The following is a 26,186-nucleotide window of genomic DNA, read 5'->3' as shown; positions in this document are numbered from 1 at the left end:
CTAGATGACTCACTGTCTAGAGTTTAGGTTTCTATTTTTAGAACCATGCGCTTTATTTTGCCATCCAGGGTTCCGCAACGATGACTTACTTGGCCAGCTCTTGTTTCCTTTCCACCGTTCCTGAGTGGGGTGGTAACTGCCCGTTTAGGGACAAGGCGGTGAACCACCAATTCCCGCAATCCGCGGCAATGCTTCTGGGTAGCTGTGAAGAAGGATCAGCCCCGCGAGTGCGGGCGGAGCCTGAGCTGTCAGAGGGTGGGGGTGCTGACCACGGCCAGGCCACGCCCCGCTCCCACGGGGCGAACGCCCCGCCCATTCTGAGGCTCCTCAAGGAAGCCTGCCATTGGTCCGCCCGTCCCTTCCGTCATGGCCCGCATCGCGCCCACCAGCGGTACCTCACTTGACACATTGTGAGACTGGGGATTGTTGCATCTCCCACCCGCCACAATCAAAAAGGTAAATGCTCGCTCACTGTCCCTCAGGTTTCCCCCTGATGTCGGGAAAAACGACGATGTCTTCCAAGCCGCGCAGGGCACCTTCCTACCACCTCGAGAGTCTCTTTTCTTCTTGGCGCTTCGCTGGGATCCATTTGGTGACCCTAGTGCTCCTGCTACCCTCAGGCTCCGGTAGGGGACCGGAAAGGTTGTGATCTCTGGAGACGAACTGGAGCGGGTTGGGAGCTGGCCTCCCTGAGCCCAGGGCGGAGGGAACTTTGCCTGGTGGGTGGGGTCGGAGGCACAGGGCTTGGTCGACCGGGTTGGTGCAGAGTTGGGGTGAAAGGCTCAGCCGCGGATCCTCAGGGTTGTGCTGTGGCGGATCCGGGACGTGGGGACCTGGTAGTGCCCGCAATGAGGGCTAGTTGGTGATAGTCAATTAGCCTCGCGGGGTGCTAGACACAGCCATTTTTGCCCGGGACCAAGCTGTGTCCCTAGCACAAGCTTGCAGATGTTTGGGGACTGAGTCAATGGGGATGGTAAGCCCTCACCTGTGCTTAAAGTGAGGGCTTTCTCTGGAGTTCCCTGGTGTGTGGGATGTTGCTAGGAGCCTTGCTGTTCGGGTGGGGCGTTTTGCGATGTGTTTCCTGGGCGGGGTGCCCCACTGGGTTAGGCTGGAGGATCCCAGGCCAGGCAGTATTATTATTGGGTGTGTGGTTTATGGAAGTGCCCAGGCCAGCGGTGTGGGGTGTGGGGTAAGAAAGATCACTACTTGCCTTGTATGGGAGTTGGGGAGGTCTTCTGCATGGAGCCCTTGAGTGAGAGCTGGCTATGGGTCTTGGGTTTTAGAGAGATTAAGAAGGGAGCGCTCAGTTATTGTTGTCCATAAGGTAACAGGCTGCTTGTTGCCCCACAAACTGTATTTGTAATTGGTTTGCAGGCACTTTCCTTTCCTTTTTTTTTTCCTTTTAACCACGGAGTCACATTCATATTCACATCCAATATAGATAATATCTTATTCTGTCCCCAAATGTCTTTTGGACAATATTTTTCTCTTTTTCATCAGGTTGGGTCCCATTTGAGGGAGATTCGAAGAAATCTAAAAACATACTGGTAGCCAAATCTAGTTAGAAACAAAAGTCCTAAGAAATGAATGATAAATAATATCAATAGGGTTTTACCCAAAGTTTATAAACTGAAGCTGAAGGCCACCCACTAACTTGGATTCATGTTTCGTATATTTGTGTACACACACACACATGCTTATTGTATAAAAAGTATACAATCTAAAAACATACCCTAATTATTTTTAGGACCCTATTACATATACAGTTTGTAGGCTGCATTCTGTCCTTAGCAGAATTCACTCAATAAATATGTATTTGCCTTGTATGTGCCTGATCCATTCTGGTTTTGGCAATACCCTGGTGAGTATTAACAAACCATTCCTATTTTGAGATCCTTATTTCACTATTTGTCTGCTTGCACCCACTCACACATGAACATAGACAGTGACTGTGTTTTGCTCACTCTTAGACCCCCAGTTCCAGCACACAGTAAGCAATCAATAAGTATTTGCTGAAATCTGTTGGAACTGGAGACAGTAATCAAACCATAGTACTAATATGTTATAGCCCAAGACAGGTGCCTGGGGGAAAGGAGCATGATTCTCTGACAGTATTTCACAAATGACTGGTGTAAGGGAATAAATTTGTGCTCATTAAATAGGTTAAACTGTAACTTTGGGGCTTCTGTACTTGCTGTCACTCGGTTTGGGAACATTCTCCTCCTGCATCTTGTATAATTGGGTCCTTTCCTTCTAACTGAGTTATGATGTTACCCCCTTCGGGACCATTTCTGAGCAAACTATTTCAGGAAGACCTACACGCTCCAGCTCATACTCCCAGTAACCTGTAGTCACTCTTCCGAAACTATCACTTCTATTTTATCTCTATTTGAATGAAGATATTTTCTCTGTCTCCTCACACTTCTCTTTGCAAATGACCAATTTTGTGCCTTGGTATCAGCACTCATTTAAAACTATTAAGTGCCTCCCCCCCAAAAAATAAAAAATAAATATAGTAGTCAGAAAATTCTAATCAAATAGAACAACTAAAGCTACCCTGAGAAAAATGAAAAGAAAAACAAACTTTACAAAATTTATGGGAGACAGCAAAAGGAGTTATAAGAGAAAAGTTTATAGGTATACAGGCCTGTATTAATAAGCAGAAATGATACCATATAAACAATATAATTTACATCTAAAGGAACTAGAAAAAGGGAAAAAACAAAACCCGAAGTAAGCAGAAGGAAGAAAATAAAGAAATAGAAAATAACTTTTTTAAAAAAAGAAAAGATCAGTGAAGCTAAGAGGTGGTTCTTTGAAAGGATAAATAACATTGACAAAATTCTAGCATGAAACATAAAGTAAAAAGAGAGAAGACACAAATAAAAGAAAATCAAAAAAAAAAAAAGATATTGCCACCGACAACACTTAAATACAAAACATCATTAAAAAATATATGAACAGGCCCTGGCCAGTTGGCTCAGCTGTAGAGCATCAGCCCAGCATGTAGAAGTCCGGGTGTGATTCCTGGTCAGGACACACAGGAGAAGCAACCATCTGCTTATCCACGCCTCCTCTCTCTCTCTCTCTCTCTCTCTCTCTCTCTCTCTCTCTTTCTCTCTCTTCCCTTCCTGCAACTATGGCTCAAAAAAACAAGTTGGCCCCCTGGGGCTGAGGATTGCTCCTTGGCCTCACCTCAGGTACTAGAATAGCTGGGTTGAGGAGCAATGGAGTAGGGTCCCAGATGGGCAGAACATCAGCCCCAGAAGGGGTTGCCAGGTAGATACCAGCCAGGTTGCATGTGGGAGTCTGTCTCTCCACCTCCCTGCCTGAAAGAAAGAGAGAGAGGGAGAGAGAAAAGAAAAGAAAGAAAGAAAGAAAGAAAGAAAGAAAGAAAGAAAGAAAGAAAGAAAAAGAAAGAAAGAAAGAAAGAAAGAAAGACTATAGGAACAATGATATGTCAGCAAACTGGATAATCCAGAAAAATGAATAAATTTCTAGAAGCATATAAGCTTCGAAGGCTAAACTAGGAAAAAACAGAGAATCTGAACATACCAGTAACTAGCAATGAAACTCAAGTAATTTTTTTTTAATTAACAACAAAATGAAGCCCAGGGCCAATAGCCTCACAGGTGAACTCTACCAAATATTTAAAGAATTAGTACCTACTTTTTGGAAACTATTTCTGAACATTAAAGAGGAAGGAATATTTCCAAACTTATTTTATGAGGCTAGCATTAGTCTAATACCTAAACAAAACAAAGACACTACCATAAAAAGAATTACAGAACAATATCCCTGATGAAAATAGATACTATAATTCTCCACAAAATTCAACAAACCAAATTCAACATCTGTTAAAGGGATTACATGTGGGTGGGACAAAAGTAGCTCGCAGTTGTTCATATGGAAATAAAATAATACATTAATAATAATATAAGAATAAACTCTAGTTTTGTGTACTTATAATTGTGTACTTACTTGCCCCACCCTATATATATCATGATAAAATGGGATTTATACCAGGGATGCAAGGATGGTTCAACACCCACAGAACAATTAGTGTGATTTATTACATCAATAAAACCAATAATAAAAATCATAATTATCTCAATAGATGTAGAAAAAGCATTTGACAGAATTTAACATCTATTTATGACAAAAACACTCAACGAAATGGTATAGTAGGAACTTACCTTAACTTTATCAAGCCATATATAACAAGCACACAGCTAATATGTTCAAAAAACGTTTTCAAGAATAAGAAAAGAGCCCTGGCCGGTTGGCTCAGCGGTAGAGCGTCGGCCTAGCGTGCGGAGGACCCGGGTTCGATTCCGGCCAGGGCACACAGGAGAAGCGCCCATTTGCTTCTCCACCCCTCCGCCGCGCTTTCCTCTCTGTCTCTCTCCTCCCCTCCCGCAGCCGAGGCTCCATTGGAGCAAAGATGGCCCGGGCGCTGGGGATGGCTCTGTGGCCTCTGCCTCAGGCACTGGAGTGGCTCTGGTCGCAACATGGCGACGCCCAGGATGGGCAGAGCATCACCCCCTGGTGGGCAGAGTGTCGCCCCTGGTGGGCGTGCTGGGTGGATCCCGGTCGGGCGCATGCGGGAGTCTGTCTGACTGTCTCTCCCTGTTTCCAGCTTCAGAAAAATGAAAATAAAATAAAATAAAATAAAATAAAAAAAGAATAAGAAAAGAATGCCTACTCTCACCACTTTTATTCAAAATAGTATCAAAATTCTGAGCTACAGCAATCAAAGAAGAAAAAGAAATAAAAAGCATCCAAATTGTAAAGAAAAAAGTAAAACTGTAGGCATTTTGTAATGAAATGATACTATATATAGAAAATCCTAAAGAATCCACCAAAAATTTTATGGAATTAATGAAGAAATTCAGTAAAGTAGCAGGATACAAAATTAATGTACTAAAGGTACTGAAGCTGATCAAGTTCCTATACATGAATAAGAACAAATAAGGAGGAGAAATAAATAAAACAATCTCATTTACAATTGCAAGGAAAAAATTTTAAAAAACAGAATAAATTTAATCAAAGGGAATAAATACATGTACTTTAAAACTATAGATATTGAATAAGACACACATAAATGGAAGGATATACTATGCTCATGTATTGGAAAGATTAATATTATGAAAACGACCATGCTACACAAAGCAATCTACATCTGCAATATAATTCTTTTTAAAATATCAATGGCCTTTCTCTTTTGTAGGTCTATATCAATTTTAGGATTATTATTTTGTTCCATAACAAAATAATAATCCTAAAATTGATATAGACCCACAAAAGACACCAAATAGCCAAAGCAACATTGAGAAAGAAGAATAAAGATGGAGGTATCACACTCCCTGGTTTAAAACTGTACTACAAAGCAGTAATCATCATAACAGTATGGTATAGGCACAAAAACAGACCCAGAAATCAATGAAACAGAATAGAAAACCCAGAATAAACCCTTGCTTATATGGTCAACTAAGCTACAAAAAAAGAGGCAAGAATATACAATGCAGAAATGACAATCTCTTCAATAGTGTTGGGGAAAATGGACCACTCTCTTACACCACATACGAAAATAAACTCAAAATGGATTAAAGATATAAATGTAAGGCCTGAAACCTTAGAAATCCTAGAAAAAACATAAGTAGTAAAGTGTTTGACATATCTCTTAGTAATGATGTTTTGGATATGTCTCCTCAGACAAGAAGAACAAAAGCAAAAATAAGCAAATGGGTCTTTATCAATTGAAAATGTACTATGTGGCAAAGGACATCGTCAAAAAATGAAAAGACAACCTACAGTATGGAAGAATATACTTCCATATATATACAGTGTGTCCTTAAAGTCATGGTGCACTTTTGACCGGTCACAGGAAAGCAAGAAAAGACAATAGAAATGTGAAATCTGCACCAAATAAAAGGAAAACCCTCCCAGTTTCTGTAGGATGATATGGCAGCATGTGCGAATGTGCGGATGATGACGTAACACCGTGTATACAGCGGAGCAGCCCATGGCCATGCCAGTCGAGATGTGGATGGTACAGAGGAAAGTTCACTGTGTTCTGTGGCTCGCTAAATTCGAATCCGTGACCAATGTGCAACGTGAATATCGTGAATATCGGCGCATTTATAATGATGCACCACCATATAGGAATAACATAACTCGGTGGGATAAGCAGTTGAAGGAAACTAGCAGTTTGGGGTGGTGAAACCCCGTTCTGGTAGGCCATCAGTCAGTGACGAGTCTGTAGAGGCTATATGGGATAGCTACCTAAGGAGCCCTAAAAAATCTGTGTGTGAGCCCACATCAAACTGCACTGAATAGGTATGAAACTGGGAGAGTCTTCCTTTTATTTGGTGCAGATTTCACATTTCTATCGTCTTTTGTTGCTTTCCTGTGACCGGTCAAAGTGCACCATGACCTTACGGACACACTGTGTATCAGATAAGGGATTGATAACCAAAAATATATGAGAAACTCATACATATAAATAACAAAATTAATAAACAACCAATCAGAAAATAGGCAGAAAATATGAAAGGCATTTCTCCAAGAAGGCACACTTATGGCCAACAGACATAGGAAAAGATGCTCAGCATCACTAATCATCAGGAAAATGCAAATCAAAACAGCAGTGAGATACCACATCACACCAGTCAGGATGACTATATTTAAAAAGTCGGAAAATGATATACGGAGAAAATGGAGCCCTTATGCACTGTTGGTGGCACTGCAGATTGGTGCAGTCACTATAGAGAGCTGTATGGATATTCCTTAATAAAATAAAAACAGATCTACAGTACAACCCAGCAACTCCAATTCTGGGTAATCTAAAAGGTATATGCACATATTTGTTCCTTGCAGCATTACTTATAATAAGATATGAAAACAAAGTAGGTCTCAATCAGTAGAAAAATAAATAAAAAATTGTGATATATATACAGAAAGTGGAATATTGTACTGTAATAAGAAAAACATTAAATCTTGTCATTTGCAGCAACATGGATGGACTTGAGTGTTCTGCTAAATTAAGTAAGATAGAGAAAGAAAAATATGATATGATTTCACTTATTGTGGAACCGAGAAAAGCAAAACAGCCTGACCTGTGGTGGCACAGTGGGTAAGCATCGACTGGAATGCTGAGGTCACCAACTTGCCTGGTCCTGGGATATATGAGAAGCAACTACTACAGGTTGATGCTTGCCATTCTTTCCAACCCCTTTTTCTCTGTCTCTCTCTCCTCTACCCAACTCAATCAATAAAAAAATTAAAAATAAATAAAAAATACCTAATAGAAACAGTGAATAAAGAAGTGGTTGCCAGAAAGAGGCAGATGAAAAAGTGAAGAGAAATATAGTCAATAATATTGTGATAAGTTTTCACAGTGACAGATGATTCCTGGAATTAGTGGGATGATCTCATTGTAAGGAATAAAACTGTCTAATTACTATATTGTATACCTGAAAATCATATAATCAATGGAATATTATATACTATTATACTTAAATTGAAAAACATGAAATTGGAAAACCTAGGTAGAGTAGTCACTAGAAAGGAAATTGAAGCAGTAATTAAAATCTGCGCCTTAAACAAAAGTACAGGCCCAGATGGCTTTACTGGTCAATTCTGCCAAGCACACAAAGGAATATAATACCAATTCATGTCAAGCTCTTTCAAAAAATAGAAGAGGAAGCAATACTTACAAACTCATTTTATGAAGCCAACTTTATCCTAATAACAAAACCAGGCAAGGACAACACACCAAAAAATTTACAGGCCAATATCTCTGATAACATCATTGGAAAAATCCTAAACAAAATACTAACAAATCTAATACAGCTATTCATGAAAAGGATCATATATATCATGATCAAGTGGGGTTCATTCCAAGATGGACAGATGGTTCTATGTTCATAAATTAATCAATGTGATGTACCACATTAACAAAATAAAAGATAAAAACTATATGATCATTACCAGATGAAGGTATTTGACAAGATAAAACATCTATTTATGACGAAAGCACAACAGAGAAGCAAAGTATCTTAACATGATAAAGACACTATATGACAACTGTTCAGCTAATGTTATACTCACTGGTGAAAAACTGAAAGCCTTCATTCTCAGATCAAGACAAGACAAGGAAGCCCACTCTCGCCACTGTTATTCAACATAGTACTAAAGTCCTCACCAGAAAAATTAGACAAGCAACTGAACTAAATGGCATCCAAATTGGGATTGAAGGAGTTAAGCTGTCATTATTTCCATATATCAAAATTCTGTATATAGAAAACCTTAAAGACTCCATCAAAAGACTATTAGGAGCCTGACCAGGCAGTGGTGCAGTGGATAGAACATCATCAGCCTGGGACACAGAGGATCCAGGTTAGAAACCCTGAGGTCACTGGCTTGAGTGTGGGCTCACCAGCTTGAGCACAGGGTCGCTGGCTGGATCATGGAATCACAGACATGAACCCATGGTCGCTGGCTTGAGCCCAAAGATTTCTGGCTTGAAGCCCAAGGTCACTGGCTTGAGCCCAAGGTGGCTGGTTTGAGCAAGGGTTTACAGGCTCAGCTGGAGCCCTCAAGTCAAGGCACATATGAGAACACAATCAATAAACAGCTAAGGTGCTGCAACAAAGAACTGATGCTTCTCATCTCTCCCCTTCCTGTCTGTCTGTCCCTATCCATTCCTCTCTCTCTCTCGCTAAGAAAAAACAACAGATAATTGGATAAATAAGAGGTGGTGCATGTATGCTATGGAATTCTAGGTGGTCATAAAAAGATTAAATATTACTATATTCAAAGAAGTGAATAGACATTGAGAGGATTGTTTTAAGTAAGTCAGCTCAAAAAGGATAAAAACTATGATTTCACTCATATGTTGGATATTTTAAAAAAGCAACAAATGAACAAATAAATAAAAACATCACAGTTACAGACAACAAAATGGTGGTTACCATAATGGAAATGTTGTGGGGGAAGGATGACGAGGTTTAATCGAGGTGGGGGAAGGAGACTAAATTTCACCGTAGAGTGCACAGATGTTCTATTACAATGGTGTACACCTGAAATTTATATAATGTTATTAACTAATGTTATTCCAATAAATTTAATTTTAAGAGTCACATGATTTTTGCTATTTCATAGATATATATATATGCTTAACATCAATCTGATATAAAAGCAATCCAGAGAGTAAAAAAAGAAAGGTTTCTCAGGGGTCAAAATAGATCCATCTCCTTTCTCCTTAGGACCTTACCCTTCTAGGTGAGGCCTCTGCATTCTTCTAGCCCTTTAGGACTTAACTTTATCAAATTAGTTAGATTTTCAAGCCCACAGATAATTTAAAGGAAGAGAATTGCTGAAGTAGAAAAGACACTATTCTGGATAGAAAAAAAATACCCCGAAAAATCCCGAAATAAAAAATTCTAGGCCCTCGCCGGTCGGCTCAGCGGTAGAGCGTCGGCCTGGCGTGCGGGGGACCCGGGTTCGATTCCCAGCCAGGGCACATAGGAGAAGCGCCCATTTGCTTCTCCATCCCTCCCTCCTTCCTCTCTGTCTCTCTCTTCCCCTCCCGCAGCCAAGGCTCCATTGGAGCAAAGATCGACCGGGTGCTGGGGATGGCTCCTTGCCCTCTGCCCCAGGGGTTAGAGTGGCTCTGGTCCCTGCAGAGCGACACCCCGGAGGGGCAGAGCATAGCCCCCTGGTGGGCAGAGCATCGCCACTGGTGGGCATGCCGGGTGGATGCCGGTCGGGCGCATGCGGGAGTCTCTCTGACTGTCTCTCCCCGTTTCCAGCTTCAGAAAAATACAAAAAAAAAAAAAAATTTAAATTCTGGTAGCATAGCAATGTAGCAGTACAGCCCAAATAGCTACCTCAGGGAAATTTTGAGGCCAAGCATTATTCGCTGATTCATGAAGAAAGAATTAATTATATTTAAAATAACATCAAAGTTACAAAATTTTATACTTATTTAGCATCTACTCACTTATAAAATGCTCTGTTCACTGATATGAAATATGGCATGAAGTCTTGTGTTTTGAAATAGTCTAGTTTATATTTATTTTCCTCTACGAAATCCACAATGCTTATTTAATAGTTACACTTACCGCAGCATTTCTTGAGCACCCACTGGGTAGAGAGTGTACTCGGAAAAGAAGACACAGGATCCCTGACCTCCAGGTCTTGCCTTCCAAACAAAGACTGAGCCTGAAGTAACAAGGCAACATCAGCGTCGTCATCAGTTTGCATTTCAGACTGTGGGAGAGTAATCTGACCAAGGACTATATACTGTAGAAGTCTTCCTAGGGAAGAGGTAAGAGTGAAATGAATTTTTAAAAAAATAGAGAAGGAAGCATACCTTTAAATATATTTTAAAGCCAAAAATATTGCAGCTGCATCTTCAATTTATGGTTTAACAAATATTCAAATTGTTCCCCAAGAAATGAAAGCTGATAGAATGGATGAAAAACAAGCATGGCTCATTGTCCGGTAAAAGCATGGAACAATCAATTAAAATCTTCCCAAGGACCTTTGCATATATTCTGTACTACCTGCCCGCTGTCAGTCCACAATCCATGGCTGTTGAAAAGAGAAAATATTTTATTTTTATGTTCTTACTCTGTTCTGCCCAGATACCTGTGATGATCCACCGAGATTCCAGTCTATGATGCTCAAAGGTCCTCCTCAAACCGTTTATCAACCTGGGGACAGAGTAGAATATGAATGTCGCCTAGGATACAAGCCTATCGTCCCTCCTCTCTCCACCACTACTGTTTGTCAGGCTGATAACACGTGGACACCCCTCCAGGAGGCCTGTACAAGTAAGCACACAAAACTTCTTACTGTTATTGCTCTAGAGATTTTCTCACATTTAGGATGCATATTCCACTATTGCAATGGTGGTTTTCTTGTGTGACTCTAGATTTTAGTTAGCAATGTATTGTTTTAGACTTTGAAAAAGTCCAGGAAATTTATTATTTAGCGATTAATCTCTGGGGACATGTGACTCTTAAGTTAAGCCATTTGCAACAACATGGTTAGATCTTGAGAATATCTTGCTAAGCAAAATAAGTCAGTCAGGAAAAGCTAACAACCATATGATTCCACTCATATGTGGGACATAAAACTGAAACTCATAGACTCAGACACAGTAGGGTGGTTACCAGAGGGAAGAGGGGGTGGGGAGGGCAGTAAAGTGTACCCTATAGTGATAGAAAATGATATGACTTTGGGTGGTAGGCACATAATACAATATACAGATCATGTATCATAGAAATGTACACTTGAAACCTATTAACCTTATTAACCAATGTTATCTTTAAAAAATTTAATAAAAATAAGTAAGAAGGAAAATATTTCCATGAATTTAATATGTCAATGTAAAATTTTGATTTTGATTTAAGTCTGTTGTGACATTGGTATAAAACAACAAATTTGGAATTTTTATTTTAAGGAAAGCGATGTCCCCAGCTAGGAGATCCCGTGAATGGTCAAGTAGTCTATGTAAATGGAAATTTTGAGTTTGGTTCAGAGGCTCACTATGAATGTAATAAAGGGTAAGTAGTTGCTCCTTAGAGAAATAGGTAAACATTACTAATTCCATATATGGTTTGCTTCTCTTCTTCAGTGTTCCCATAGTGTTGTTTTCATCTTGCTTTCTGGGTGACCATTGTACTCATAGCCAAGCAACTCTTGGGATTTTTTATGAAGACTGAAAAAATGTGTAATGAAAAGAAAGAAATTTCAATTGAAGGAAAACAAAATTGTATAGTACTTATCATAAATAATAATAAGTCTATACTAGGCATTAAAAATGTATTAATTGTGTAGTATTCCTAAATTAAATTATAGCAGGCCAGAAGGTGGGAAGAAGGGGCAGAAGTTAATCAGTTAACAGAGTGAAGTCTTAGTGGAAAACTGTCCCCTTTCCTGAGCGTATGTGAAAAATGTGAATCAACTTCCAGAGCTATTTCAGAAGAGTGTTAGTATAAGAGCTAGTACAGCTTTATTCAAAAAGGGACAGCTGGCCACCAGGTTTCAGTGTATCCTGCTTACACATGACCCTCTCAGACTGTTACCAGCAAACCATCAGAAAACAGCAAACACTTCTTCCTGCATATTAGGAACCTCTCCCCAAACTAGCCCCATGTATTCTTCTCCATCCCCATTTATAGACAGTGAAAATTCCTCCAAATAACTTACATTTTTCTCTGCAAAAATATAATAGAACCCCATCAAATCCCGGATGTCAGAAATATTTGCCTTCTCCGTCTATCCCTGCGGCTGATGTTTCGACTGCATGTCCCAGGACCTGCTTCTTTTTCTGGCTAACATATGGCTAGTCAATAAACCTGTTCTTACAGGAAAGCTTCTGGCTGAGAAGGGTTTTACTTAACAACTTTATCCTATTGTGGTCAGATAACAGACTTTGCATGATAGCTATCTTTTTAAAACCTATTGATTAGTTAATATTAATTTGTGTTTTAAGGTATGCTCTTTCCTGGAAAATGACCCATGTGCACATGAGGTGAACATGTATTCTGTTATATGGTGCTCAACTATGTCTGTGAGGTCTAGTTGATTGTGTTGTTGAAGTCCTCCTTTCCCTTACTTATTTTCAGTCTAGTTGTGCTATCCATTATTGTCGGTGAAATATTGAAACCTCCAAGTACTTTCAGAGAAATGCCTATTATGTAGAAATGTGTATTTCTCCCTTCAGTTCTGTCAGCTTTTGCTTCATGTATTTGGAAAGTCTGTCATATGTTTATATTTTGAAGGTCTTCGAATAATTCTTTATAATTATTATATCTTTTTGTAGTATTTAAAACTTATTAAAATATAATGTGCTCCTTGTCTCATAACCTTTTTGATTCAAAACCTATTTTGTCTGAATTAATATGGCCACCCTGCCCTCCTTAGGTCACAGTTTGCACAGAACATCTTTCTCATCCTCCCACTTTCAACTCACGCATATCTCTGACTCTCAAGTGAGCCTCTTGTAGACGGCATCAGATCATTTGTCTTTATCTATTCTGCTCATCTCTGCCTTTGCTTGTAGAATTCAATCCATTTGAATTTACAGTAATTTCTGACAATGAGGAAGCTGTTTGTTTTCTTCCTGCCTAAGAGCTTATATGCTCTTCTTTTCCTGCATTCCTGTTTTCTTCTGTGTTACTTGATTTTTATAATGAAATGTTGGGTTTCCTTTCTCATTTCCTTTTGTGTATATCCTGTAGTGATTTTGCCTGTGGTTACCATGGGGATTACATTTAACATCCTAGAGGTATAACACTACAATTTGAATTTATACCAGCTTAATTTCATTAAATTACAATAATGGGTTCTTATTCATTCCATCCCTACCCCTTTGGGTTGTTCATGTCATACTTTCCTCTACAATAATAATTGTAATGCTGGCTTCTATACTAATTATTTTTATTGTAAGATTAGTTTCTTAAGTCACATAGAAAATAAAAATGTACTTATAAACCATTGTTACAACAATACTAGCTTTAATAACTGCCCATGTTTGTACCTTCAGTGAGCTGTTGATCATACGGCATGAGATATTCTGTAGTGTCCTTTCATTCACCTGTTAGGAACCCTTGAACATTTTTGCAGATGAGGTTTAGTGGTAACAAATTCTCTTAACTTTTATTTCTGGGAAAGTATTACCATTTCTTTCCCTTTTAAAGCACTGTTTTTGCTGTTTACAGGATTTGAGGGTGACCATATTTTTCCTATCACTTTGAGTGTATTGGTTCAATGTCCTCTGGCTCCCGAGTTTCTGATGAGAAATGTACTGATCATCATACTTCAGATCCCTGTACATGATGATTCTCTTCTCTCTTGCACCTTTCAGAATTCTCTCTTCATCACTGGCTTTTGAAAGTTTGATCATTATGGGCCTTTCTGTGGGTCTTTTTTAGTTCATGTTGAGCTTTTTAAATATGTATATTCATGTCTTTTATCAAATTTCAGAAGTTTTCAGCCATCATTTTTTCAAAGACTCGGCTCCTTCTCTTGATGTTTTCCTTCTGGGATTCTCACAGTGCATATATTTGTCTGCTTATTGGTATCCTAGAGACCCACAGGTCCCTTAGGTTTTATTTACTTCAATCTTTTTTATTTCTCTTCCTCAAGCTAAGAGATTTCCATTGGCAACTTCAAGTTTACTGATTTTTTCATCTTCCTGCTCATAACTCCTTTAATTCCTCTAATGTATTTTTCATTTTATTTGTACTCCTGAATTTGGGGAGGGGGTATTTTTATCGTTTCTACCTCCTAATTCATATTTCCTTTTTGTTCACACATTGTTTTCTTTACTTTCTACATTTTTTTCCTTTAGGTCTTTGAGCATCTTTAACACAGTTACTTCTTTTTTGCAAGGTTTATTTTTTATTTTTTTGTTTTCATTGAGTTATTGGGATGATACTGGTTAACAAAATTATATAGGTTTCAGGTGCATAATTGTCCACCTCATGTATACACTATATTTTGTGTTTACCACCCCAAGTCAAGTCTTTGTCCATCACCCTTTAGCACCCCTAAAACCTCCATCACCCCACTCACCTGGCAATCACTAAATATTATTGAGGTCACAGGGCTATGGAGCTCTGACAGGAGCTTCTGTGCATACAATGGTGTAAGCTGTGGAAAAAACTCTTTTTAACTTCTTCTCAGTCAGAAATTGTTAGTATGATCGCACTTCTTCTGCTGTCATTGACATCAGAGAGGTACAGGTAAGCATAGCTCTTGATAACACAGAAGGTCCAGACCTGGAAAATGGATCTGGTATTATTGTGGAATCCCAAAGAAACCACAAAGAGAACCAGATAGAAGCAGACATAACCTTTATTACTTACATACAGGGTGGGTTGCTGTTTAAATAACTCAGCTCTGGGTGGCTACTCCAACAAAACTTTTTATTTATGTGTGTGCAAGCACATAAGCAGGGCATAGGGAGATAGGTATGCACCTTTTGTTTTGTCCCTCCTTGATACATATCTGGTGATTCAGTTCCACTGTTCTCAAAAAAACCTTAGTTGCATTTTTACTACACTTGACCTTGTGGCCCTAGGTAAGATCCATGTCCACTGCACCATGTGTCTGGGGAGGGGAGAAGAGCTATTTCCAGCAGTATCCCTATTACTTTTAGTATTTCATCTGGTGGAGGTGTGTTGCTGGGGACTGGCAGAGAAAAAGCTCACTGATGCCACCCACAGGTGAGGCTCCAAGTGCAGGGTGGACTATTTCTGGATAGTTTAGTCTGACAGAATGTGACAGTCCTCCAGAGTTTGCACACAAACGTCAAATGCTGTTGGTCAGGAGGGGTGCACTCCTTGTCTTGGATTTTGCCTTCATCTTCTCAATAGTATCACTGGGCTCAACCTTGAGAGTGATGGTCTTGTTTATCAGGGTACTCACAAATACCTGCATCTCTGCAATAGCCACTCAGCTGCCTCATGAAGAGAAAGAGGGTTGTGGAACCTAAAACTGTAGATTTGTCACCAAGAGGGCCTGCAAAAGATGTGCATGCAGTTTCACTGCCTATTTTAAAGACTTTGTCTAGTACGTGTCTCCTCAGGTTTTACTCAGTGTGGGTCAAATAAGTTTGCAAATATGATATATATGTTTGTTCGCTTATAGTTTGCATTGGGTGTGGGGGACAGGCTGTAAGCAGGCAGAGTCCTTATAACCTAAGGCAGGCATGGCCAACAGTTTTTGCCCCCGGGCCAGATTAGAAAGAAAACTTTTTCACGGGCAGAATGAAATATTAAAATTAAAAAATGTTAAATACAAAAACAATTTGTTTAAGTAAACAAAATTTTATTATGTAATTTGTTTATGAATAAATGTGAGTGAAAAAAATTTTAATATACAATATTATTTTAATAAAAATATAATTACATACCATATAAATATCCAAACTGTATCACAATCAATCAAAACAATATTTAATTAATAGAATGAGCTTGAAGAGGTTATGTCGCAAATAAAACAATTATTTCATTTTACAAACAGCCTGGACACGTTTTCAGTTACCAACTGCAGCTGTTGTCTATGCTACAATGCCACTTGATTCAACACACTTGACCACAAAGATAACAAATTGTTTGACCTTGGGTAAGCATTGGTAAACTCTGCCTAAAAGGTTTCACATTGCTGCTAAACATCAAACAGTTCATATCGAGTACAGATGAGTACAGAAATTGTAAATCTTTATAATGGAATCTTTTTAAAAAATATAGAAGTATCACGAATCCATTCGACCAATTATTGGAAGTTAACCCTAGATTAGTCACACATGGAATTCTTTTCCGTGTATCACTATCTTCTTAAATATCTCAATTTCCAATAATCAAAGACGCTTCTGCTTCTGAGTAGCTGAGATTTTAAGGCAGCAGAGAATATTAAAAATTTAATTGTGGGACGCATAAACTCATTACACAGGCTGGATCTGGCCTGTGGGCTGTATGTTGGCCATGCCTGGCCTAAGGCTTAGTTATAAGACTAAGCCTTTCCCACCCTTTTAATACCAAGATCTTCTCATCACTAAGCTTCTCCCCACACCCTTGACTGTTGCATGATGTGGGGTGGTGCACTCTTATGAGGAATCCCATTTATGCCTCAGATAAGTGGCTTTATATCAGAGACTTCCTTATTTGTATATTGGCTTAAAGGTTTAGATTTCTACACTATAAAATGGGGCAGACCGGGGGCTTGCTCTCTCTTCGGTTCCTGAAATTAGCATGGCATAGGAAAGGCAGCCAAGATGGTGTAGTGCTGAAGGAGAAGCCAGTTTGTGCAGTTTGTGCAGAGGGAAGGAGATGGAGAACAGAGGTGAATAAGGCTGGTGAGGTAGAAACCTTTGATTCTAGAAAACTCAGATGAGTCAATGGCTTTGGGAGCCCTGAATGGAAAGGGAAGTGTTTTCCCACTGTGTGTAATTCTCGCCCTCTGGGTGCGAACTAAGATTAAAGGTAATGGCCCACCAGTTCTTGGTTCCGTTGTTTCATTATCATCTGTCCGAATCAAATGCAAACCTGCATGGGCCAGGCAGCTGTGATGGTGGCCAAGGCTACTGGCTTTCCACTCAGGAATACTTTTTGTTGATTTATTTTTTCCTCTGAATGGTCATACTTTCCTATTTCTTTGTATGTCTTGTAATTTTGTGTTGAACTGGACATTTGAGTCTAATAATGGGGTAACTCTAGGCATCAGATTCTCACAGTTATCTAGAGTTTGTTGTTTTATGTTTTTGTTTTTTGATTGTTGAAAAGCATCTCTGTGCTGAGGATCAGCCTGACATTTAAACTGAGCATTGTTCTGGGTATGCACAATCACTCTAATTGTCCCCATATATGTAGTTGTATTTAAAATGTCCCAGTTTTGTTATTTTTAAGATTTTAAAAAATTTTATTTATTGATAGATTTGAGAGAGTGTGTGTGTGAGAGAGAGAGAAACATCAATTTGTGCATTCATTGGTTGATTCTTGTATATGCCCTGACCAGGATTGAAACTGCCACCTTGATATATGGGGATGATGCTGTTTTCTCTAACCCAATGAACAACTTGGCCAGGGCCTAAATGTGCCAATTTTTCATGTCTGCCTCCTGAAAGGGGAGAAAGTAAAAAATGAAGAAGGAAGCAATGGTCACTGGATCTGAAAATCCCCTGGAAGAATAGCCTGGCAACTTTGGGGGAGGTGTGACATGATGGCTTCCTCCCTCTCTGTCTGCTTCTCTGTGATCAGAAACAGCACTGAATTATAAGAGCACAGATCCCCAGAGACGTGGTGTTTTCAGTCCCGCTGAATCCCTCAGGCTGCTTATAAGCTGCACCAGGAACAGATGCACAACTTCCCGCTGTGGAATTGGGATGGGGAGTTGCCACTGTGCTAAGAGCTGAAATTGACCAATTTTACTGCAATTTACCTTTCCAAATCTTTTGTTGGAATTGAAAGCCTCGGATAGACTCCAGAGATTCAAAACAGTTCCATCAGGCAGATTCAAGCAGTGAAATTCTTGTCTAGTTTGGGAGACAAATTCTTAGTGCTTCCTACCCTGCCATCATCCCAGAATTCTTTGCTAATACATTACAATTTATCAACAGAATCAATGAGTGGGCCTTGGGGGACAATTCAGCTGGAAGCACTTACAGGCGATTTCATGGACTATTTTTGAATTTGACCAAGGGAGGGTATCCCGTCAATAGTTATATAGAGAAAGCCTGCTAGGCATCTTGTGAAGTCCCACAAGGTTAAGACATAGAACAGCAATTTTAAACCAGTGTGCCACCAGAATTTTAAAACATACAGTACCTGACCACTACTTACTTAGGAGCACTGATCTTTTTCCTTAGATTGTCAAATTAAAAACTGACAGCAACCAACAGAACAATAGCTGTTCAGTGTGAATGAATCAAAATTATATCTATTGTTTTTGTCAGATCGGCAAAATATATATTTTTTGGTGTGCCACAAAATTTTAGTAATTAGTTCATGTGTCCCATGTGAGGAAAAAGGTTGAAAATTGCTGACATAGACTCAGAGGCAGAGTAAGGTTATTTGAGGCCCCAGGCACAGAAGAAAATATTGGGCCCCTTAAAAAAAAGAGAGCCTGGGCCCTGGCCGGTTGGCTCAGCGGTAGAGCGTCGGCCTGGCGTGCGGGGGACCCGGGTTCGATTCCCAACCAGGGCACATAGGAGAGGCGCCCATTTGCTTCTCCACCCGCCCCCTCCTTCCTCTCTGTCTCTCTCTTCCTCTCCCGCAGCGAAGGCTCCATTGGAGCAAAGATGGCCCGGGTCCTGGGGATGGCTCCTTGGCCTCTGCCCCAGGCGCTAGAGTGGCTCTGGTCTCGGCAGAGCGATGCCCCAGAGGGGCAGAGCATCGCCCCTGGTGGGCATGCCGGGTGGATCCCGGTGGGGCGCATGCAGGAGTCTGTCTGACTGTCTCTCCCCGTTTCCAGCTTCAAGAAAAAAAAAAAAAGAGAGAGAGAGAGCCTGACCAGATGGTGGCGCAGTAGATATAGCGTCGAACTGGGATGCGGAAGGACCCAGGTTCAAGACCCCGAGGTCACCAGCTTGAGTGCGGGCTCATCTGATTTGAGCAAGGCTCACCAGCTTGAGCCCAAGGTCTCTGGCTCGAGCAAGGGGTCACTCGGTCTGCTGTAGCCCTGGTGGTCAAGACACATATGAGAAATCAATCAATAAACAACTAAGGAACCGAAATGAAGAATTGTTGTTTCTCATCTCTCTCCCTTCCTATCTGTCTGTCCCTATCTGTCCCTCTCTCTGTCTCTGCCAAAAAATAAAAAATAAAATAAAATAAATTTTAAAAAAAGAGAGAGAGAGAAACAGAGAAAATAAAAATACATGTTAACTGGCCTTGGCCAGTTGGCTCAGTGGTAGAGCGTCAGCCTGGCGTGCAGGAGTCCCAGGTTCGATTCCCGGCCAGGGCACACAGGAGAAGCGCCCATCTGCTTCTCCACTCCTCCCCCTCTCCTTCCTCTCTGTCTCTCTCTTCCCCTCCTGTAGCCAAGGCTCCATTGGAGCAAAAGTTTGCCCGGGCGCTGAGGATAGCTCTGTGGCTTCTGCCTTAGGTGCTAGAATGGCTCTGATTGTGGCAGAGCAACGCCCCAGAGGGGTAGAGCATCGCCCCCTGGTGGGCATGCCGGGTGGATCCCGGTCGGGCGCATGCGGGAGCCTGTCTGAATGCCTCCCCATTTCCAACTTCAGAAAAATACCAAAAAACAACAACAAAAAAGTACATGTTAACTATATTTTTAAATAAATAAAAATATTATGTACTATTAATGTTAAAATTGCATGTATAAAACCAAACTTGGTGTCATTAGAAAAAAGTGTAAAGTTGGGGTTTTGTGGGGCCCTTCAGAAGTTGGGGCCCAGAGTGCACACTTGGTGCACCGACCCTTAAATCTGCCTCTGCATAGACTTTTCTCGATGAAATTTTAGCCTTATTGAGAATCACAATATATACAGAGAGGTATCCAAGGAAAATAGTAAATGAGAAGTACCACAGAAATAGACTTATTCGTGATCATTATAAGGAGAGTCCTGAAGGACGGGAGAGTTCTGGGAATTCCAATCATCAGAGATTTCATTGAGTAGCTATACCTTCCTGAGCTATACCTATGAAGACACTCTAATCTGAAGAATATTCATAACACCAAAACCTTGGCTCACACTCACTGTGTTCCAGATGCTAATTCACCTACTACTCAAAACAACCCACAACATGTACTATCATATCCTTTCCACAAGCAGGAATTTAAGAAAGACAAACACTAAAGGACTTGCTCAAGCTCAAAAAACCAGTCAATTTTGGAACTGGGACTCAAATCCGGTCAGGTAAGCTGTTGGGCCAGGTCTCCCTACTCAGTAGTGTCCTGACTGAGCAGCAATGGCCTGAGCAAGGACATGAAGTGCATGTGTAGTGAGACTCGGAGGTGGCGATCACCAGACTACCAGGCATGACAGATTTATTTAGATAATTTGCTCTAGTCCAATGTGTGTTCATGTAAAGAATATCTTTATTTCATCAAATAGCAGGTTTTGTTAGCACGCTCAATACATGTCACTTAAGAAACTTCTCCCTGAAGCTATTATAGTGCGGAAAAAGAACTGTATAAAAATGCCTTTATTGTTATGTAGTCATATTAACTGATAAAAAAAATCAATAATCTTTTTTCATTTAGTTATTACTTACTTGGAAGAGATATCTTATATTGTGAACTTTCTGGAAGTGGTGTGGAATGGAGTGATTTTCCCCCACAGTGTGAAAGTAAGTGTATTCTCTCTTGAGAAAGTAGAGCAGCAGTTCTCAAATTTTTTGGCCTGCGGACCCCTTTAATGCTTTAAACAGAACAGAGACCCACAGGGCTTTTCTGCGGGTAGGTTACTGATATTGATATGCTTTACAGTGGTCCCTCATCTGTTGCAGGGGTTAGGTTCCAGAACCCCCCACAATAGGCGAAAATCCATGAAGTGTAGTGACCTTATATTTACTTTATCATTTATATATAATTTAACGCTTTGTAAACCCTCCCACACTATTATAAACTTTTCCTGTATTGTTTTTAACCTTTCCCACACTTATTTTGCTTATTTTACCACAAAATAATTAAAGTAATAAATATATTAAAATCCCTATATACTACAAAATCTCATGATATAGCAAAACATCTGCGATATAAAATTAGATATATACAATTTAAAAATTTGCAATACAGTGAGACCACAAATAGTGAACTGTGATATGGTGAGGGACAACTGTATATTGAAGTCAAAACAGATAATCCCTGGCCAGTTGACTCAGTGGAAGAGCATCGCTCCAACATATAGATGTTTCAGGTAAGATTCCCAGTAAGGGCACACAAGAGAAACAACAATCTGCTTCTCCCTCCCTCCCCTTCCACTCTCTCTGTCAGTCTCTCTTACTCTCCTGCCACCATGGCTCTATTGGTTCAAGCACATCAACCCGGGCACTGAGGATGGCTCCCTCTAGCCTCCGCCTCAGGTGCTAAAAGTAATTTGGTTATGAGCATGGCCCCAGATGGGCAGAGCACCAGCCCCAGGTGGGGTTGACTGCGGGAATCTATCTCTCTATTTCCCCTTCTCTCACTTGGAAAAGAAGAAAATAAATAAATAAATAAATAATATAAATTAAAACAGAGAACTTTTAAAATAATTACTTATTAATTAATTTGTAAGAAAAGCGAGCTCAATATATAGTAACAAATGCAACATAGTTATTTATAAAATCAAAAATTTCCAAAAAGTGAGAATAGTATTATTGCTTTATATTGTTTTCTAATCTCTTCAGTATCTGGCTTAAAGGAAGGCTTCTGATTCATTGCGTTGCTTTATCAAGCAATCTGGAAAATTTCACTGTATGCTCTTAAGGATGACAGTGAAAAATGACAATAAATCTTGATATACCTGTGAACCATTGACTTAAAAATAGATATATTTATAATCTATAAAACATTTCTCAACTAGCACTGAGTTTTCCTTAATCATAAGTATATTTCTTCATTAAATTTTCACCCCATGTTATGATTAGAACAAAACTTAAAATGGCCTTGCCAATAAATACAGATATTTTATATGGATATCTCTTATAGGTATTTAAGAAAATGAGTATATTCTAAAACTTCATTTTTCTATTAATGTTTTGAATTGGGATAATATGTTTTCTCAAAGAAACTTTCTTCTTACTGGATATTGGATTCACAACTAGACTATGAAGTCATATGTTAATAAATTGATTGAAGTCAGTTCACAGAACTTTACTAACATAGTCTTAAGGTTTCACCTTTTTTTTTTTTTTTGCCTTTTCTGTCCTCTCCTTTTTTGTTTTTAAGAAATTTTATGTAAACCACCTGGAAAAATTCCAAATGGCTATACCAATAACCAAAAGGATACATATGAATATAATGAAGTAGTAACTTATCATTGCAATCCTTCAAATGGACCAGATGAATATTCACTTGTTGGAGAGAGAACATTGATTTGTTCTGGGCAGGACAAATGGAGCAGTGACCCTCCTAAGTGTAAAGGTAATAAAATTTCAATTTATTTCCTTCTTTTTTGTAAATAGATTACAACATTACAAACTTTTACCAACTTTTGAATACTTTGGCCAACCAGTTAAAAAGAAAACAGTCATATGTGCTTGTTTCTCCTATTAAATTGTTTTCTATTTTAATTGTTTATGTGCCACACAGAATCAAAAATAATTCTAGTTGTAGTTTCCCACTCTTCACCCCACATGTTCTTGACATTTTTGTTTATACATTATTAATTACTATGTATATGTATGAATTAAAATTTTTGACTTGAGCCCTGGCCGTTTGGCTCAGTGGTAGAGTATCAGTGTGGAAATCCTAGGTTTGATTCCCAGCCAGGGCACACAGGAGAATTAACTACCTGCTTCTCCACCCCTCCCCCTTCCCTTTCTCTCTTTCTTTTTCTCTCTCTCTCTCTTCCCCTCCCACAGCCATGCCTCAAATGGTTCCAGCAATTTGGCTCCAGGCACTGAGTATGGCTCCATGGCCTCACCTCAGGCATTAAAATAGCTCCATTCAGAGCAAAGGATCAGCAGTCCCAAATGGGCAGAGCATCGCCCCCTAGTGGGCCTGCCAAGTTGGATCCCAATCAGGCATATGCGGGAGTTATCTCTCTGCCTCCGTGCTTCTCACTTTTAAAAAATACAAAAAAAAACAAAAAACAAAAAACCACACCACGATTTTTAAATTAAAAATTAATAAATTTGGGATGTTAAAAACTTAAAGCTTCTGCTATCAAAAGATATTGCTGCCTGACCAGGTGGTGGCGCATTGGATAGAGCATCAACCTGGGATGCTGAGGACTCAGGTTTGAAACCCTGAGGTCGCCAGCTTGATTGCAGGCTCACTAGCTTGAGGGCAGGTCTTCAGCTTCAGCACGGGATCATAGAAGTGACCCCATGGTTACTGACTGGAGCCCCAAGGTCACTGGCTTGAGCCCAAGGTTGCTGACTTTATCAAGAAATCACTGGCTCAGCCTGACCAAGTGGTGGCGCAGTGGATGGAGCATTGGACTGGGATGCAGAGGACCCAGGTTTAAGACCCCAAGGTCGCCAGCTTGATCACAGGCCCATCTGGTTTGAGCAAAGCTCACCACCTTGGACCCAAGGTCGCTGGCTCAAGCAAGGGGTTACTCGGTCTGCTGTAGCCCCACGGTCAAGGCACATATGAGAGAGCAATCAATGAACAACTAAGATGTCGCAACGAAAAACTGATGATTGATACTTCTCATCTCTCTCCATTCCTGTCTGTCTGTCCCTATCTATCCCTCTCTCTGACTCTCTTTCTGTCTCTGTAAAAAAGAAAAAAAGAAATCACTGGCCCAGCAGAAATCCCTCAGTCAAGGCACATATGAGAAAGCAATCAATGAACAACTAAAGTGCTTCAACAAGTTGATATTTCTCATCTCTCTCCCTTCCTGTCTGTCTGTCCTTGCCTTTCTTTCTCTAAAAAAAAAGCAATATATCAATATATACATATATAAAATAATATATATAAGTATATATATTTTTTTTATATATACAATTTTTTTCAGTGAGCCAAAGACTGGAAAAACATATTTCCAAAGCACATATCTGATAATGGACTTTATCTAAGATATATAAAGAAATCTCAAAACACAATAAGAAAAAAAAATTTTTTTAATGAGCAAAAGATTTGAATAGACCTATTTTATCAAAGTTGATATATGGATGGCAAAAAAGTACATGAAAAGTTGTTCAATATGATAAATAAGTACAGAAATATAATTTAAAACCACAATGAGGCACCATTATACACCTACTAGAAAGGCTGGAAATAAAAACAAGAACAAAAAACCTAACAATACCATATACTAGCAAGGATAGGAAGCAGTGTGAACTCTAATACATTGCTGTTAAGAATGCAAAGTGGAGTGACGTCACGGAAATGGCGCCGTGAGCAGCGCGTCTGACAGATCTCCCCTAAATCACAACAAATTTATCAACTAGAAACAGAAAAATTTATCTTCGGAGCATTCCGGAGTTCCACACAAACTGAAAGCGAAAGGACTGTTATCACTTGAATCTGAGAGACGAGGGTGTGGAGGAAGCTACCGCAGCGACATTCATTCAAGCAGCGAGGGAGTGCGCCTGTGGTGAGTCAGCCCACACTCGGGAGCCGCGAGCAGCCGCAGGCGCGTGCCCGGTACGGTTGCAGAGCGAGCACCGCTAACGTTCCCAGTGGCCCGTGCACTGCGAGTGAGAGTCGCCAGCCACCGGTGCCCGGAGCACCCCATTCGCGCGCGTGCCCTGGGCATTCCACACGCCCAGAGCGCCCTACTGGCCCGCACACCCAGGGTGCCCCATTATCCTGCGCCTGGTGCGATCCAGCCGCCAGCGGCAGGGCGAGCGGGAGAGGCACCAGGGTGGTCTTCTACTTGGGAGATTCTCTCCGTGGGCGGGGCACCTCACCCAGCCATTCAAGCTAACAATCAAGCGTTGGGGGAGGGGCGAGCGCAGGCAGCCTAAAATACCTTCGGGAGCACAGCTGCGACCCAATCACTGAAATTAGCTTAACCCATGAAATCTGCGCACCCTCGGTTCTAATTGATAAGATCTCTCTCAGTTCAGCGACCCAAGACAAGAGGCGTGATATTTTTTAGTGCCTCTCGCTAAAGGGGTGGGGGCAACTTCTGATTGATAGAGCCTCCATATTCAGGGATAAACGCTAACAAGAGGGACTTGGCAGATAATAAGATCTATACTACACTAGTCGCAAGCAGAGACTAGTGCCTCTTCTACCCAGCCAAAACAGGCTACAAAGTGTGGAAAGCCTGGGTTGAGAGGTCCAACTGAATGCTAGGTGCTGAACAGTCACCTTGACAACAATTGACTCCCACCCCCGCCTGATTACACTGGAGGCCCTGACTGGCAGAGCCTTTCCCAAAGCCTTGCACTGAGTGGGGATAGAGTGGGGATTTCCCAGCTCTTTGAGCCTCTTACTCCCCAGGCAGAAGCAGTTGCAGCCTTATAGCTGGATCACCAGGCTGCTAATTCAGGAAGGGGGGACTAGGAGAGAGAATCCAGGAAAGCAAACTCTCTCATCATTGGACCCTGCAAACGCCAACAAGCCTTGACTACCAGCAAGACTAAAGCCAATTATATGACATTGCCATAGAATCCCATCAACTGCAAATCCCTACCTAAGTGTGACACAAGGGCAGAGCCTGGGGTACAGAGTCACTGACCAGGAAGAGGGAGAGAAAAGAAAAAGGAAGAAGTTAACCTCTCAAAATCAAGAAAAATCCACAGACTTTACAACTTGTTCCACTAATTTTTTTGTTGTTGTTGTTTGTTTCTTCTATCTTATTGCCTTTATTTCCTCCACCTCGGTCCTTCTATTCTCTGCCCATCTTATGCTTCCCTTTTCTTGAACTACACTACCCATAAGTGTTACATTTTATTTCTCTTCTTCATCCTCACCCTCCTTTAAGGTTATACTCCAAAACACTTAACTCTCACTCTCTCCTCTTTTGTTTTTTTTTTGATTTGCTTTATTTTGTTTTTTTTCTCTTCCTTTTTTATTTCTTCCTTCGTTTTTCTCTTTTTCTTATT

At 40.3% G+C, this 26,186-nt stretch overlaps 1 protein-coding gene across 1 annotated transcript in view; it reads left to right on the top strand.

The window, feature by feature from the left end:
* Positions 1-95: 95 nt before the first annotated feature.
* Positions 96-26,186, top strand: part of LOC136322540 (membrane cofactor protein-like) — a 58,703-nt gene continuing 32,612 nt past the window's right edge. Inside the window, exons 1-5 of the mRNA XM_066254493.1 lie at positions 96-456; positions 10,653-10,841; positions 11,474-11,576; positions 20,740-20,825; positions 22,408-22,602. Of these exons, the coding sequence (XP_066110590.1) occupies positions 10,685-10,841; positions 11,474-11,576; positions 20,740-20,825; positions 22,408-22,602 (541 nt within the window). The 5' untranslated portion in view covers positions 96-456; positions 10,653-10,684. The remainder of the gene's footprint in view (positions 457-10,652; positions 10,842-11,473; positions 11,577-20,739; positions 20,826-22,407; positions 22,603-26,186) is intronic.

This window comes from Saccopteryx bilineata, chromosome 2 (genome assembly GCF_036850765.1).
Source record: "Saccopteryx bilineata isolate mSacBil1 chromosome 2, mSacBil1_pri_phased_curated, whole genome shotgun sequence".
Lineage (NCBI taxonomy): Eukaryota > Metazoa > Chordata > Mammalia > Chiroptera > Emballonuridae > Saccopteryx > Saccopteryx bilineata.
Note: the sequence above shows the minus strand (reverse complement) of the source record. Positions and strands in the feature narration are given on the sequence as shown.